Source organism: Polypterus senegalus, chromosome 18 (assembly GCF_016835505.1).
Source record: "Polypterus senegalus isolate Bchr_013 chromosome 18, ASM1683550v1, whole genome shotgun sequence".
Lineage (NCBI taxonomy): Eukaryota > Metazoa > Chordata > Cladistia > Polypteriformes > Polypteridae > Polypterus > Polypterus senegalus.
Window position 1 is genome coordinate 33,687,708 of NC_053171.1, and position 13,922 is coordinate 33,701,629.

General features: G+C 39.8%; 1 protein-coding gene across 1 annotated transcript in view; it reads left to right on the top strand.

The window, feature by feature from the left end:
- rpap1 (RNA polymerase II associated protein 1) overlaps nt 1-13,922 on the top strand; it is a 74,214-nt gene that overhangs the window by 21,540 nt on the left and 38,752 nt on the right. The window contains exons 5-8 of the mRNA XM_039741420.1: nt 39-207; nt 3,050-3,202; nt 5,822-6,001; nt 10,453-10,568. Coding sequence (XP_039597354.1) covers nt 39-207; nt 3,050-3,202; nt 5,822-6,001; nt 10,453-10,568 — 618 coding nt within the window. The remainder of the gene's footprint in view (nt 1-38; nt 208-3,049; nt 3,203-5,821; nt 6,002-10,452; nt 10,569-13,922) is intronic.

The window sequence follows — 13,922 nt, forward strand, 5'->3', positions numbered from 1 at the left end:
ATCTAAGGACAAATGCATACTTTTTATTTTGGTTTTAGATACCTTCTCCTTTGGGCAGAAAGAGTATATTTGCACAGAAAATGATGCTACAAAAAGCTAAAGAAAATGGCATGCTAGCCAAAGAAGCATCACAGTCTGCCATGGAAAGAATACCCACTAGAGCATCAGATGATGTGGAGATGAAAATGCAGATACATCAGCATCCTGGTAAAGTGTTTTGGTGGTTGTTTCAAATTGCAGATTTGTTAAAAAATGGCTTTGTGGCCATGTTTTTCAAGTTTGTCTCATACAAATATAGTTTTTAACAACCTAATTTAATGTTAGGACAGTATAAAAGTATTCTTCTTCTTCTCTTTGCCTTGTAAATAGCAGAATATCAGCTTCATAGTTAGAGTATACTCCTAATCTGTAGCCAAGTATTTTGTAATAAATATGGTAAAGGGATAGAGTAAATAGTTGACTAGAATGTTTTGTATAAAGATTCAGGAAAGTGAGAGAAGAAATGTCTAAATCTGTGAAAATGTATGTTTAAGTGATGTCATGTGAAGTTGGACTTTTTTTTGAACTGCTGTCTTCTTCTTCTTCTTCTTTTGGCTGCTCCCATTAGCAGATCATCTGTTTCCATACCTTCCTGACCTCTGCATCTTGCTCTGTCACACCCACCACCTGCATGTCCTCTCACACCACATCCATAAAACTCCTCTTAGGCCTTCTTCTTTTCCTTTTGCCTGGTAGCTCCATCCCTTGCATCCATCTCCCACTATACCCAGTGTCTCTCCTCTGCACATGTCCAAACCAACACAATCTCTCCTTTCTGGCTTTGTCTCCAAACTGTCCAACTTGAACTGACCCTCTAATGCACTCGTTCCTATTCCCGAACATCCTCATCACACTCAATGCAAATCTTAGCAGCTTTAAGTCTGTAACCTCCAGCTCTGTCTCCTGTCTTTTTGTTAGTACCACCATCTCCAACCAATATAACATAGCTGGTCTCACTTGTAGGCCTTTCCTTTCACTCTTGCTGGTACCCGTCTGTCACAAATCACTCCTGACACTCTTCTCCACCCACTCCACCCTGCCTGCATGTTCTTCTTCACCTCTCTTCCACAATCCCCATTACTGTTGATCCTATTTAAAATCATCCACCTTTGCCAACTCTGCCCCCCTACATCCTTACTATTCCTTTGACCTCCCTCTCATTCACACAAATGTATTCTGTTTTGTTCCTACTGACCCTCATTCCTCTCCTCTCTAGAGCATATCTCCACCTCTCCAGGGTCTCCTCAACCTTCATTCTAATCTTGTTACAAATCACAATGTCAACCACAATCATTCATGGGGACTCCTGTCTAATCTCCTCTGTTAACCTGTCTATCATCGTTGCAAATAAGAACGGGCTCAGAGCCGATCCCTGATGTAATCCCACCTCAACCTTAGATGCATCTGGCACTCCTACCACAGATCTCACCACTGTCTCACTTCCCTTGTACATATCCTGTACCACTATTACATACTTCTCTACCAGTCCCTACTTCCTCATTCAATACCATAACTCCCCTCTAGGCACCCTGTCATATGCTTTCTGTAGGCCCACAAAGACACAATGCAACTCCTTTTGGCCTTCTCTGTACTTCTCCATCAACACCCTCAGAGAAAATATCGCATCTGTGGTGCTCATTCCTGGCATGAAATCATACTGCTGCTCACTAATCATCACCTCCCTTCTCAACCTAGCTTCCACTACTCGTTCCCTTAACTTCATTCTGTGGCTCATCAGTTTTACCCTCCTGTAGTTACTACATCTCTGCACATCCCTCTTATTCTTAAAAATCAGTACCAGTACACTTCTTCTCCAATCCTCAGGTATCGTCTTACATTCTAAGATTCCATTAAACAATCAGGTTAAAAACTCCACTGCCATCTCCCCTAAACTCCTCTGTGCTTCCATAGGTATGACATCTGGACCAACAGCCTTTCCATTTTTCATCCTCTTCATAGCAGTCCTTACTTCCTCCTTGCTAATCCATTGCAGTTCCTGGTTTCCTATCTCCACATCATCCAACCTTCTCATTCTCTTCATTTATCAGCCTCTCAAAGTACTCTTTCCATCTGCACTTTCCCGGCATGAAACCATACTGCTGCTCTCTAATCATCACCTTCCTTCTAAGACTAGCTTCCGCTACTCTTTCCCATAACTTCATGCTGTGTGTCATCAGTTTTATCCATTTATACTTACTTATACAGTTCTGCACATCACATTTATTCTAGTACACTTCTTCTCTACTCCTTAGGCATCCTCTCACTTTCCAAGATTGCATTAAATAATCTGGTTAAAAACTCCACTGCCATCTGTGCTAAACACCTCCATACTTCCACAGGTATGTCATCTGGACATTCTCTTCATAGCTGTCCTTATCTCCTTGCTAATCTATTGCACTTCCTGGTTTGCTCTCTCCACATCATCCAACCTTCTCTCTCTCTCATTCTTTTTATACGTCAGTTTCTCGAAGTACTCTTTCCATCTGCTCAACATGCTTTCCTCACTTGTGACTAAGTTTCCATCATTATTCTTTATCACCCTAACCTGCTGCTAATCTTTCCCAGCTAGGTCCTTCTGTCTAGCCAATTAGTGTAGGTCTTTTTCTCCTTCCTTAGTGTCCAACCTTTAATACAACTCATCATGCACCTTTTCTTTAGCCATTGCCACCTCTCTCTTCACCTTACACCTTATTTCCTTGCACTCTTGTCTACTTCTTTCATCTCTCTGACTATCCCAATTCTTCTTTGCCAGCCTTTTCCTCTGTATACTCTCCTATACTTCCCCATTCTACCACCAAGTTTCTTTGTCCTCCTTCCTCTGTCCAGATGTCACATCAAGCACCCTTCTAGCTGTCTCCCTTACTGCTTCTGCTGTAGTTGCCGAGCTATCAGGTAACTCTTTACAGCCACCTAGTGCCTGTCTTATCTCCTCCTTGAACTTCACCATACAGTCTTTTTTTTAAACTGCTGTAATTATTTGTATTGGCCTAACATAATTCATTGTGCACAGATCCTACATCAGGACTTATTTCAGGGGATGGTCTTGGTAAGCCAGATAGTGCGTCAGAGGTGAAGCAGATTCAATGGGAGAATGAGCAACGACTAAAGAGCATGTCAGAGGTTGAGATTCTGGAAGAACAGAGAAAGCTGATCTCACAGCTTGGTAAGTTGAATGGCTGTGTGGAAATACTACTAAAGATGTGGAGCTATATTGAGTTAAAACAATTTAATATTTCTGGTGAAATAGTCAGTCAGTCATTATCCAACCCGCTATATCCTAACACAGGATCAGGTGGTCTGCTGGAGCCAATCCCAGCCAACACAGGGTGCAAGGCAGGAACAAATCCCCGGACAGGGTGCCAGTACATCGGAGGTGGTGAAATTGTAAATAGGGAAAAAAGATTTTCTTTTCACTAATCCATAAATAGAGTAACATTTTTTATAATACTGTTTTCTACCCTTCACAGAAAGTGACACTTTCTTTCTTGATATTATGAATGGTTATTTTGAATATCTTTGTATTCTTATATCCTAACTTGATACATAAAGGTTGTGCAATTCATTAAATCCAGAAAAGAAAAAAATATTTTTAATAAAGATAGTCATTGCTATAGTTGTCTTTTCACAAGGGCTGTCAAGAGAAAGAGAATTGATGCATTGTTTCTTAAAGTAGATTATTCAAGTATTCACATGCAATCAAGTCTAAATTTTATTTATTTTTTTACATAAAGTTTTTCTGCAGTGGACTGGTACCATGTATACAGCTGGTCCAATGTGTTATAAACAAAGGTCTGTCACTTTTTCACTTAATAAAGAGTGTGATTTCTGTCAGTAAGTGTGGTGGGTATAGAATGAAGAAAAGTAAAGTGCTGACCTAAAATGTCACAACACTAATGTTACTTACTTTTGTTCTTCTAGAGTTCCACTTTGGAATGATTGTATCCTAAAACATAAAGATGTTTTTTGGAAACAAATTTATATTTTTAATTAGGTCCATGTCTAAAATATATACTCTATTGGTAAATAATTTTAGTGGTCTTAAATTTGGTTTATTTTTATTGAGTACAATTAAATATTCAGTGTTTAGCTAGATGGTTTCAAAACAGATGACACATCTCAAGTGATTTTAGTGACAGAGTAAAGTACTTTCCATTTATCTTTTAAAACTGAAGCCATCAAACTTTGGAACATTTTTTTCAAATTTAATAGTTGAATTTAAATGTTCAAGATGCTACACTGTTTTAAATTGGAATTGTACAACTGGTCTGAAGATCCAGTGTGGGCACACTTTGGTATCAGATGAATGCTATGATGTTCACTTGCCAGACATCTCAAAGCATCCATTTCCTCATTAATACTTGCACTCTGGAAGACCTGGCTCTGAAATAGTTTGTCTTAGGTATAAAAGAAGTTTTGATACATAGTATTTTAAAAACCTATTAAGTAACTTTTCTGTTTTGTTGAAAAGAATAGGAAGTTCTCTTTTAGAAGTATTAATTACACAATAACATGTCATGTATTATTTGCAGTCAAGAGCATTTATCAGATAAATAGACAACCTTACACTTCCTTTTTTTATGGATTTATGTTGGACTTCCTGGTGGCACAATATTCAGTTCTCGCCATTTCCAAGACACCTTGCCTTGGTGTTTCTGTACTGCATATTGTTGCTATTTGCTTTGAAATGAGTTGTCAAGCAGTAATGAAGCGGTGTTCACAAAATGATCATGAAGTCATGAAAATTATTATGAAGTCGTCTATTACTACTATGGAATCATTATGCATTATCCCTGTTGAATTAAGAACTGTATTTGGGTTTTTGTTTTTTTTTTTAAAAAAAGCAGAAAAATTAATATTTTGTATTAAGCAGCAAAACAAAGATTTCTTCTGTGTAACTTGGAAATGTATTAAAATTGTTCCGCTTGTCCTTCGGTACAAATTTCCAGTGAGTGCCACCCAGCAGGGATCCTTTGAGTGTTTCTACTCTTATGTTAAAATAGAGTATTCAGTACCCTGACCAGTGTAATGCTTCTCCAAATCCAAAAGTAGGAATGACGTTGATTCTGCCTCATAATTACACTTTTCCAGGTGAAAACAATATCTCACCTTTTATAAAAAAAAAAAAAACATATACAAGAAAATTTAAAGCAAGCTTCTGTTTTATATCTGAATTATTTCTCTATGTGTCTTTAATTACTTAGGATTAAATCAACAGTGTCTTGGTTTATGGGATAATCCTCTTAGTTTCTTTGTGGATTTAGCTTTGTGATGTTTTAAGGTCTCAGTTGCCCTAATAGTGTATTTATTTATTTAAGTAGACATAATTTAATTACTAGTACAGTGCTGTAAAATTGCTTACCATCTACTAGTTCTAGTTTTTCCATCCATTAAATGAAAATAATTAAATTAATTTGCAGTCTAGCTGACTGCTGTTTTGCCCTACCTTCTCTTTACCATTAGATAATGTGTTGATAAAGACAAAAAATGTACAAATGTAAGGACCACTGCATGATGTGTTAGTGAACACACTGATTACGTTTTAGTTTCAAATACACTGATTAAATAAAAATTATACACTAAGATCATAATCACACATCTACCACTCCTTATGTCAGTCTACTAATAAAGCAGTCTTCTCTCCAAAGCAAAATTCAAGCAGTCTGGTTATATTTCATTTGAAAGCTATTTATATATCAATATGTTTATTGTGTCGTTGTTCATTGTTGATTTTTTTTAGCCAGTCAATGAAAATTAATTGGTGGCAATTTTTATTTTCATTTAGATCCTAGGCTGGTGGCTTTTGTGAAGTCCAAGATATCTTCAGCCTCTTTGACAAACACAGATTTAGAAATGAGTAGATCGGATAAGCAAAGCTCAGAGAATGAAGAAATTATGGAATTGGAGACAACGGCAGTAATGGAGGATGAAAGCAGCGACCAAGACTTATGTCCTCCAATAACAGGTGAGGATTAATGGCATGATAGGGTATCTTCTCTATATCTTCTCTACCCTTTTGTTAATTTGATACCTTTCTGGGGTAGAGGCTGAGAGATTTAGCCAGTGGGTGCAGAGCTCCATTGCTTGCAATATTCCTTGTGTTTTCTCTAACATATTCTTGCTCACTTGCAATATTTATTAAGCTTCTAATCTGTTGCAGAAATGAGCTTTATACAAGGTTGTTTTTTGAAAGCAGGGATGACAGTCATACTAATCTTTTTCATCTAAACATTTTATAAAACTTGGAAAATAAGGGTGTTCTAAAACTTTTGAATAGTAGCGTATGTTATTGGATGTGTGAGTTTTATATCTATTTTAAACTGTTGATATTTCATGAAAAAAGAAAATTAAAAGAAAATGTCATGATCTGACTAAGAAGTAATAAACTAACAACTGTGATGCAGATATTTTGCATATGAGCTGCTGAGATTTTAAAATTAAAGCACAAGCCCCTCTCAAGTAAAGTATATAGTTTGCCTGGATTGTCCATAACATTGGCATCTTCTGAACTCGGATCATTAATAATTATGAAACTAAGGCAACAACAAAATTGGTGCAAACAGTGCTTTCAGCATTTTTTTTTCAAGAAACAAATCACCTAATAAATAAATAATACATGATAAAAACAAGTGCTCTTCTGTGCAGGAAAAATCAATAAATAAATTGAAATCATGACTAGAACCCAGTCTATCTCCGAGCCTAGTGTGTCTCTCTCACCTGTCTCATCTGCTCACCCTACTTGGCTCTTCGTAGCAGATCAGAGATCCCGGCATGCTCAGTCAACCATTAAATACCTTGCATCACAGCCACCTCAGTCAGTATCTGCTGGGACGCTCAAAGTCCAGCTCCAACATCCAACCACCATGCTTTGGCATATTTGGTATGACCTTCAAATCCATTAACCGCTCTTGCTTTGTGGAATGCAATTATTAGCAACCTGCTCCTAGAGTGATGTTTCTCTCTGTCTTCTCTTGGGGCCACCTCCTGACTGCCATGCCTCCCTATCCACTTATCCAGGTAACACTCTCTAATTCTTTCTCTGACTTTTTTTTTTCTTTTCCTCTTGATCTCACCTTACTTCCCAGCCTGCCCTACTCAGACTTTTATACCTATGTGGGTGCAGGTGCCCTACTTTATAAGCTATGGAGTGTCAACAAAGAAACCGGCAGAGTTGATTGCATTAGCATTTGAATTTACGATCAGCTGATTTCCCCATTACGCATCCCAGGGCCAACATAGCATTGGACTCACACCTACACCCACAAGCCTAAGCTGCACTGTTTTCAGTCTATATATTCAGGTCTATATTTTAACAGGCGAGGGATTTCCTATTGGTGTCTTTATATACAGAAGTCATCACAGCCTAGAGCTGGACCTCATTGGCATTTACACAGAGCTCAACATGATGCCTGTGAGTAAAATATCCCATGGAAGTAAGCAAACCACACTGTAAAATGAACCAGGCAAGGAACAGAACAGAGAAGCATAAACTATAGAAATAGTTTATTAATTTTCAAAAGTGAAGCCAAGTTCGAATTAGACTGCAATGTTGCTTTTACTTCGGAATGGTAGCAATTTTCAGAATTAGAGGCTTGATGCTGAAATCTTTTTTTTAATAGTTTCAACAGCTGTTCTCATATTTTGAGACTTTTTCATTACCAAGAAGGAACTCTTCATTTTCAAACATTTTCGGACAATTTCAGCCTACTGCAAATCATTTTGGTCAGTGTTTCCTAAACATTTATGAGTATCTGGATTTCATTTCATCCTATTTATTAATCAGATGTTAATTACTTTCTATAAAGAGACTACATTTTTAATTGAAAATGTTATATTTTTTGTTTTCAGTATTTAATATGAAAGTATGGAAATTTACTAACTGTCTTTGTGTTACTTGTCTGTGGAATTTAGATAGATACAGAGATAGATAGATAGATAGATAGATACTTTATTAATCCCCAAGGGGAAATTCACATAAACAACGGTTTTGTGCTGTATTTAAAGGGAATAATTTGTTTTCTTTATATTTTTTAGATTTGATACTGCTGTTTTTTCACTTCGTCTATAATACAGCAGCCAGTACATATTATCATTTTCACTTGTATTTCTTGTACTTTCAGTTGTAAATGATAAGTATTTAAATTAATTATAGAAATAACAACAAATGAATTCTTAAAGTTTAAAGACAATTAATATATAAAACAAAAAGCCATGTTAAATTGAATATTTCTTAAACTAAATCCTGGAATTGCTTCTAAATAGACAGATAGATAAATCCTTTGTTAATTCCCAAGGGGTAATTCACATTATCCAGCAGAAGCATACTGATATAAACTATATTAATTAAAGAGTGATAAAAATTCAGTGCAAGTTAAAAAAAATGCAAGGTGGAGAGTGCAAGGCAGATATAACTGTCAATAACTTTGTATAATGTTAACGTTTACCCCCCCCGGGTGGAACTGAAGATCCTTGAAGAGTCGCATAGTGTGGGGGAGGAATGATTTCCTCAGTCTGTCAGTGGAGCAGGATGGTGACAGCAGTCTGTCGCTGAAGCTGCTCCTCTGTCTGGAGATGATCCTGTTCAGTGGATGCAGTGGATTCTCCATGATTGACAGGAGCCTGCTCAGCGCCCGTCGCTCTGCCACGGATGTCAAACTGTCCAGCTCCATGTCTACAATAGAGCCTGCCTTCCTCACCAGTCCAGGCGTGAGGCATCCCTCTTCTTTATGCTGCCTCCCCTGCACACCACCGCATAGGAGAGGGCACTCGCCACAACTGTCTGATAGAACATCTGCAGCATCTTATTGCAGATGTTGAAGGATGCCAGTCTTCTAAGGAAATCTAGTCGACTCTGTCCTCTCTTAGAAAGAGCATCAGTATTGGCAGTCCAGTCCAATTTATCATCCAGTTGCACTCCCAGGTATTTATAGGTCTGCAATCTCTGCACACAGTCACCTCTGATGATCGTGGGGTCCATGAGGGGCCTGGGCCTCCTAAAATCCACCACCAGCTCCTTGGTTTTTTTAAATAGTTTTCTGTATGAAGTGTAAGTCAAGAGACTTAAGGTGGAACTGTTCATGCCCTATTATTTACTGCCAGTAACGGCACACTGTACGATAACGTACAGTGAATACACTTGACTTGAGCATTCATAGTTTTCATCCTCTTTCTCATTATATTTAGCATTCGCTTGCTTAGAGGTTGATGCTCTTGCTGCTTCCTGAGCAGCTCTTCTTTTTTCCACCCTAGCAGCCTGCTTCTTCTCTTCTTTCGTCTGCATCTTTTTGTGTTAAAACTGATTAAGTCAGTGTTTGTGTTGCAATTACTTAGTATGTTTTCTTTCATTTTTCACTTAAGCCTGCACTTAAGTCTTCAATCTGCCTCAAGAATGATTTTAAGATATGAAGAGGTAGGGGAAGTGATGGGGAATGTGGTAGGGAAGAGAATGGCGCCCAGCTGCCCGCTGCTGAGAGTTGATTCTACAATAAAAATAAAAAGAGGAATAACCTTGGAGGTCAATCATCCCCGCAAAAGCAGATAGTAGACATCACGTAGTATATGTGTACCAAATTTCAGGTCAATAGGTCAAATGGTTTACAAGCTACAGGTGATTTAAAATCCTGGACAGACAAACGAACAGCCACGGTAGCGTATTATACTGTATATAAAGATATATGTATGTACTCATCAGCACGTATTTGCTTCAGTAATAGACAAGGAGTAAAAAGAGTTTAAAATTTAAGCAACATTAGGGATACAAAATCCATGAATGAAATCTAAAAACCTTTGATAAATTACATTGACAAGTAAAAAAAAAGAGACTGAGAATGTATAGGATCAATAAATATGAAAACTGTAACATATTTAATTTCATCTAGTAGGTGAGGGGCCAGTTTCCACCTGTAATCAATAATTTGGTTAAAATGAAAAACTTAGGGCAAAGTGGTACTCTAGGACCAAGTTTGAGAAACACTGATCTAAGCAGATTTGTGGGCTTCAGTCTACTTATTTTATCTTCTGCCATTTTTGAGCAAAATCAATAGCTATTTCCTAAGAGACTGAGAAATGTCTCCATCAAATTGATTGGTTTCATGGGAGAACTGCTTAGGTTAGAAAAAAAAGCTGTATGTCTCATTCTGGGAATCTCTGTTTGTTTCCTATCAATTTTAATTAGTATAATTATTTTTTTTTTCATTCCCTTATCTGCTTAGTAAGACTTGTTCTGTAGAAGGTCCACTTTAAAATCTTAGAGTAACATCTTTATCACACTAACTTTAGTTCTAAAAAGACCCACTGTATGACGTTCTTACTTACAGTACCTCTTGGATATTTGTTCTGGTTAGATAATGCCTCTAGAAGACGAAGCAGCAAACATTAACATAGAAATGGTTGTAAAAATTTTCTTTTGTTTTTAAGTTGACGAGTTGCCTGTAAAACCCAAAGAAGGTTGGGTTCACATGGACAAATTAGAACCAGAAAAACTTGAATGGCTCAGGGACCTCCCTCCATCACGAAAAAAGGGGACAAAGAAGGTAATATGAAAATGTTAGTAACTGGTTTATTAATGATTAGAAATAGATAGATAGATACTTTATTAATCCTAAGGGGAAATTCACAAATGACATGTAGATGAGTAAAAAAATGTAACATTACAGTTTCACAAACAGCCAGTGAAAAACAAGAAAGGACTGAATTTCTGCCTTAACAAATTCAGGGCCAGTGTTCAGTTCAAAAGCTCAATTCTGTTTCAAAGTATTCCCATTGTGTGAGAGCAGATTTTCTGGAAGAGGTTTATTTAACAGTATATAAGCCAAAATATGCGTGTTTGGTTCATTCAGTTTGATATCTGAGAGGGGCATTTTTTTTTCATTGATGTCTTGATATTGTTTGCTGGTACTTTCTCTCAAAGGCCTCCTCTCTGTGTTCTTCCCAGGGCACAGTCAACTCTATCAGGGAAGGCTGTTTTGAGGCCTCTGACAGAATGACAATGTCAGATTGTAATAGTGTTGCTGTGATATGTGCCGGAAGCTTAAGTTGCTTGCCCAGATCAATCGTCCTTGGCCAGTCCTGTGTGGTGGAAGGTAGACCTTCAGTTGCTCCAGGTCAGCGGTTTCAGCTGCTCTTCTGCCTTGTCCTGGGTGGATAATGGGGCCTATTTATTGTTATGGCTGAGGTGACACTTTCAGTAACTGCCTTCAGCACCTGGTCATGGTGCCACTGGTACGACACTCTTCTAGGGCCTTTGGACATCTTCTCAGGGTGTGTTTGAGTGTCCCATCTCCCATAGCAGAGTGGACAGGAAGGTGTATCAGCTTTGTTCTATAGTTGGAGGCTTGCAGAGTAGGTAACATGTCATATACAACTTGGATTAGGAATTTAATGTGCTGGGGTTCTTCTTGCCAGATGTCTGTTCAAGTGAGCCTTCGTTCCATTGTACTCTTCCCATCTCATCTGAGCTCCCTGCTGGTTCTTTCCTCTTCCATTGCTGCTCCTCTTTCTGGACAAGCTGTTGCTTCTCCTTCCCTTGGACCTTGTTTTATTGAGGCATTGGAAAGCTGCCCAATCCTGATCTTCCTGTTGCCACTGCCCCCACCACAACCTTGTGCCTCAGCCTCACTTTAGCCATCTCCATCTCCCTAGCAGCACTATTTCGTGCCGTTCTGGATCTCAATGCCTGCCTCTGAGACCTCTTTGGTGTTCTTGGAGTCTCTGTACTGTACTACAGTGCTTCTCTAGTACAGGAGACCTTAAACTCTCTTGATACAGTTGAAAGGAAGCTGCTGAACGTTATTCTTCCTGTATAGAGCTGCACTGCTCTGGCGGCGTGGGAAGCCAAGCCATCTGCCGAGATATCCACTGATTCTTTTCTCCATTGTCTCCACTGATGTAATGGGCACATCATAAACCAGTAAGAGTCAGAGGATCTCTGGCAGGATGCCATATTGGTATACCCAGGCCTTGCATTTCCCAGGCAGTCCTGACTTGTCCACTTTGCAGAGCTGTGTCTCTTGCTCCTTGATGAATGTCTGGATGGCTACCACATCTCTGAGGCTGTGGTCAAAAAGTTTTCCCAAACATCTGACTAGCTTCTCATTGATAGATGGAATCTTGGTGCCATCTAGGAATAAGTGGAACTAGTCTGAAACACTGCTTCTCTTCAAAACCATTGACCTTGACTTAGCAGGCTTAAAGCTCACCTTGCCCACTTGATGAGTCTCTCTAGCAATTGGAGTATCCATCTGCTCCCTGGTACAGAGGATGTGGTACCTGTGAGGTCATCCATGTAGGCTCTGATGGGGGCTGTTGCATACTGGGCCTGGTTGATGGGCCACTGCACTCCCCCTCTCCAGCTTTTACTACCATATTCATGGCTAGGGCAAAGAGGATGACTTACATAGTGCACCCAGTGATAATGCCCTTCTCCAGTCGGTGCCAACTTGATGTCAATAACACAGAAGTGACTCTCAATCTGAAGTTGTTAAAGTAGTCCATAATGAGGTCCTTGATCTTACTGAGGATGTGGTGCCAGTTTAGTGCAGACTGTACCAACATCTGTGGTATTGACCAGGTCTACCCATAGCACAACCAAATTTCCTTTCCCCCCGCGTGCCTCCCTGACAAACTGCGTGACCATACCTTTGTGTTCGGTACAGCCTGGCATCCCTGGAGTTCCTCCCTTTTGCACGGAGGTGTCAGTGTAGTTGTTCTTTGGCAGGACGTTTTTCAGCTGGCGGGATAGGATGCTGAAGAAGATCTTGCCTTCAATACTGAGCAGCAAGATCGATCTAAACTTCTCAACATCTATGGAATTCTCCTCCTTGGGAATGCAGACTTCCTCAGCAAACCACCACTGCTTGGAAACGACCCCCCACACCAGATTATTTGCAGTAGCTTCCAGAGAAGTTGGAGTAACTCCGGACAGCATTTCTATACCTCAGAACTCTTCTTGGTCCCAGAACTGAGCTGGCACTAGTTGATTTCACCACCTCCAGCACCTCTTTCAGGTTCGACTCTCTCATGTCAAAGCTGACTTCTCTGGCTATTTCATCAATGACGGCTCTCTGGTGTTCCAAATCCTCGTCTCTCATAGGACCATGCAGGGTGGCATGCAAGACATTCAGTGCACTTGCTGCCAAGCAACACCCTTGTGAAACCAAAGGGTTTAGCTATAAAAGCTGCCCATTTTCTGGCTCTCTCCCCGCCTTTTGCATGTGCCATTCTGCTCTATGTAGCATCTTGAGCTTCCTCCTTAGGATGTTGTGGAGCTCTGCCAGTGGTGGTTTCCCCTCTTCCTCTGCACTCTTGTACTGCTTTGTGAGGATCCAGAATTCTTGTCGCAGCTGGAGGATCTTTCCTGTTCTATGATTCATGATGTAGGGTGCTTTGCTGGTCTCCTACTTCTCCAAGCCAAATCTGCTCTGCTCCTTAGTTCACAGTAACCATAGACATGGCTTGCAGGTGGCTGTCAGCATCCCCCTTCCACATGTTTCCTATTATTTGGGCAGCATCCTCCCTAAACTGGTGCCACTCTCTCTGCTTGCTGGCTGGGGGCCATTTTACCCACGCCTTTTGGACTATTTTGTCCGGTGATGGAACTTCAGATGCTTGGAGGTGCTGGACTCTGGTGTGTGATTTCAGTCCGGACTCCTCCCTTGTCTCACCAGGGTCTGACCGTGGGTGCTTCACTGTAGGCTCCTGCACCAAGCACTTCATCTTGGCCTGATGTATTTTAAGAGCATGCTGGTTCTTGCAGGCCATGCCACAGATGCATCTCCTAAGTGTACTTCCATTTGTGTTTGTCCTTATCCTTGGGGGCCATCCTTGCAGGGTTCTCATTCTTCTCACCTTTTCAGCTCCCTTGGGGGTATGTGTGTAAATGTGGTTAC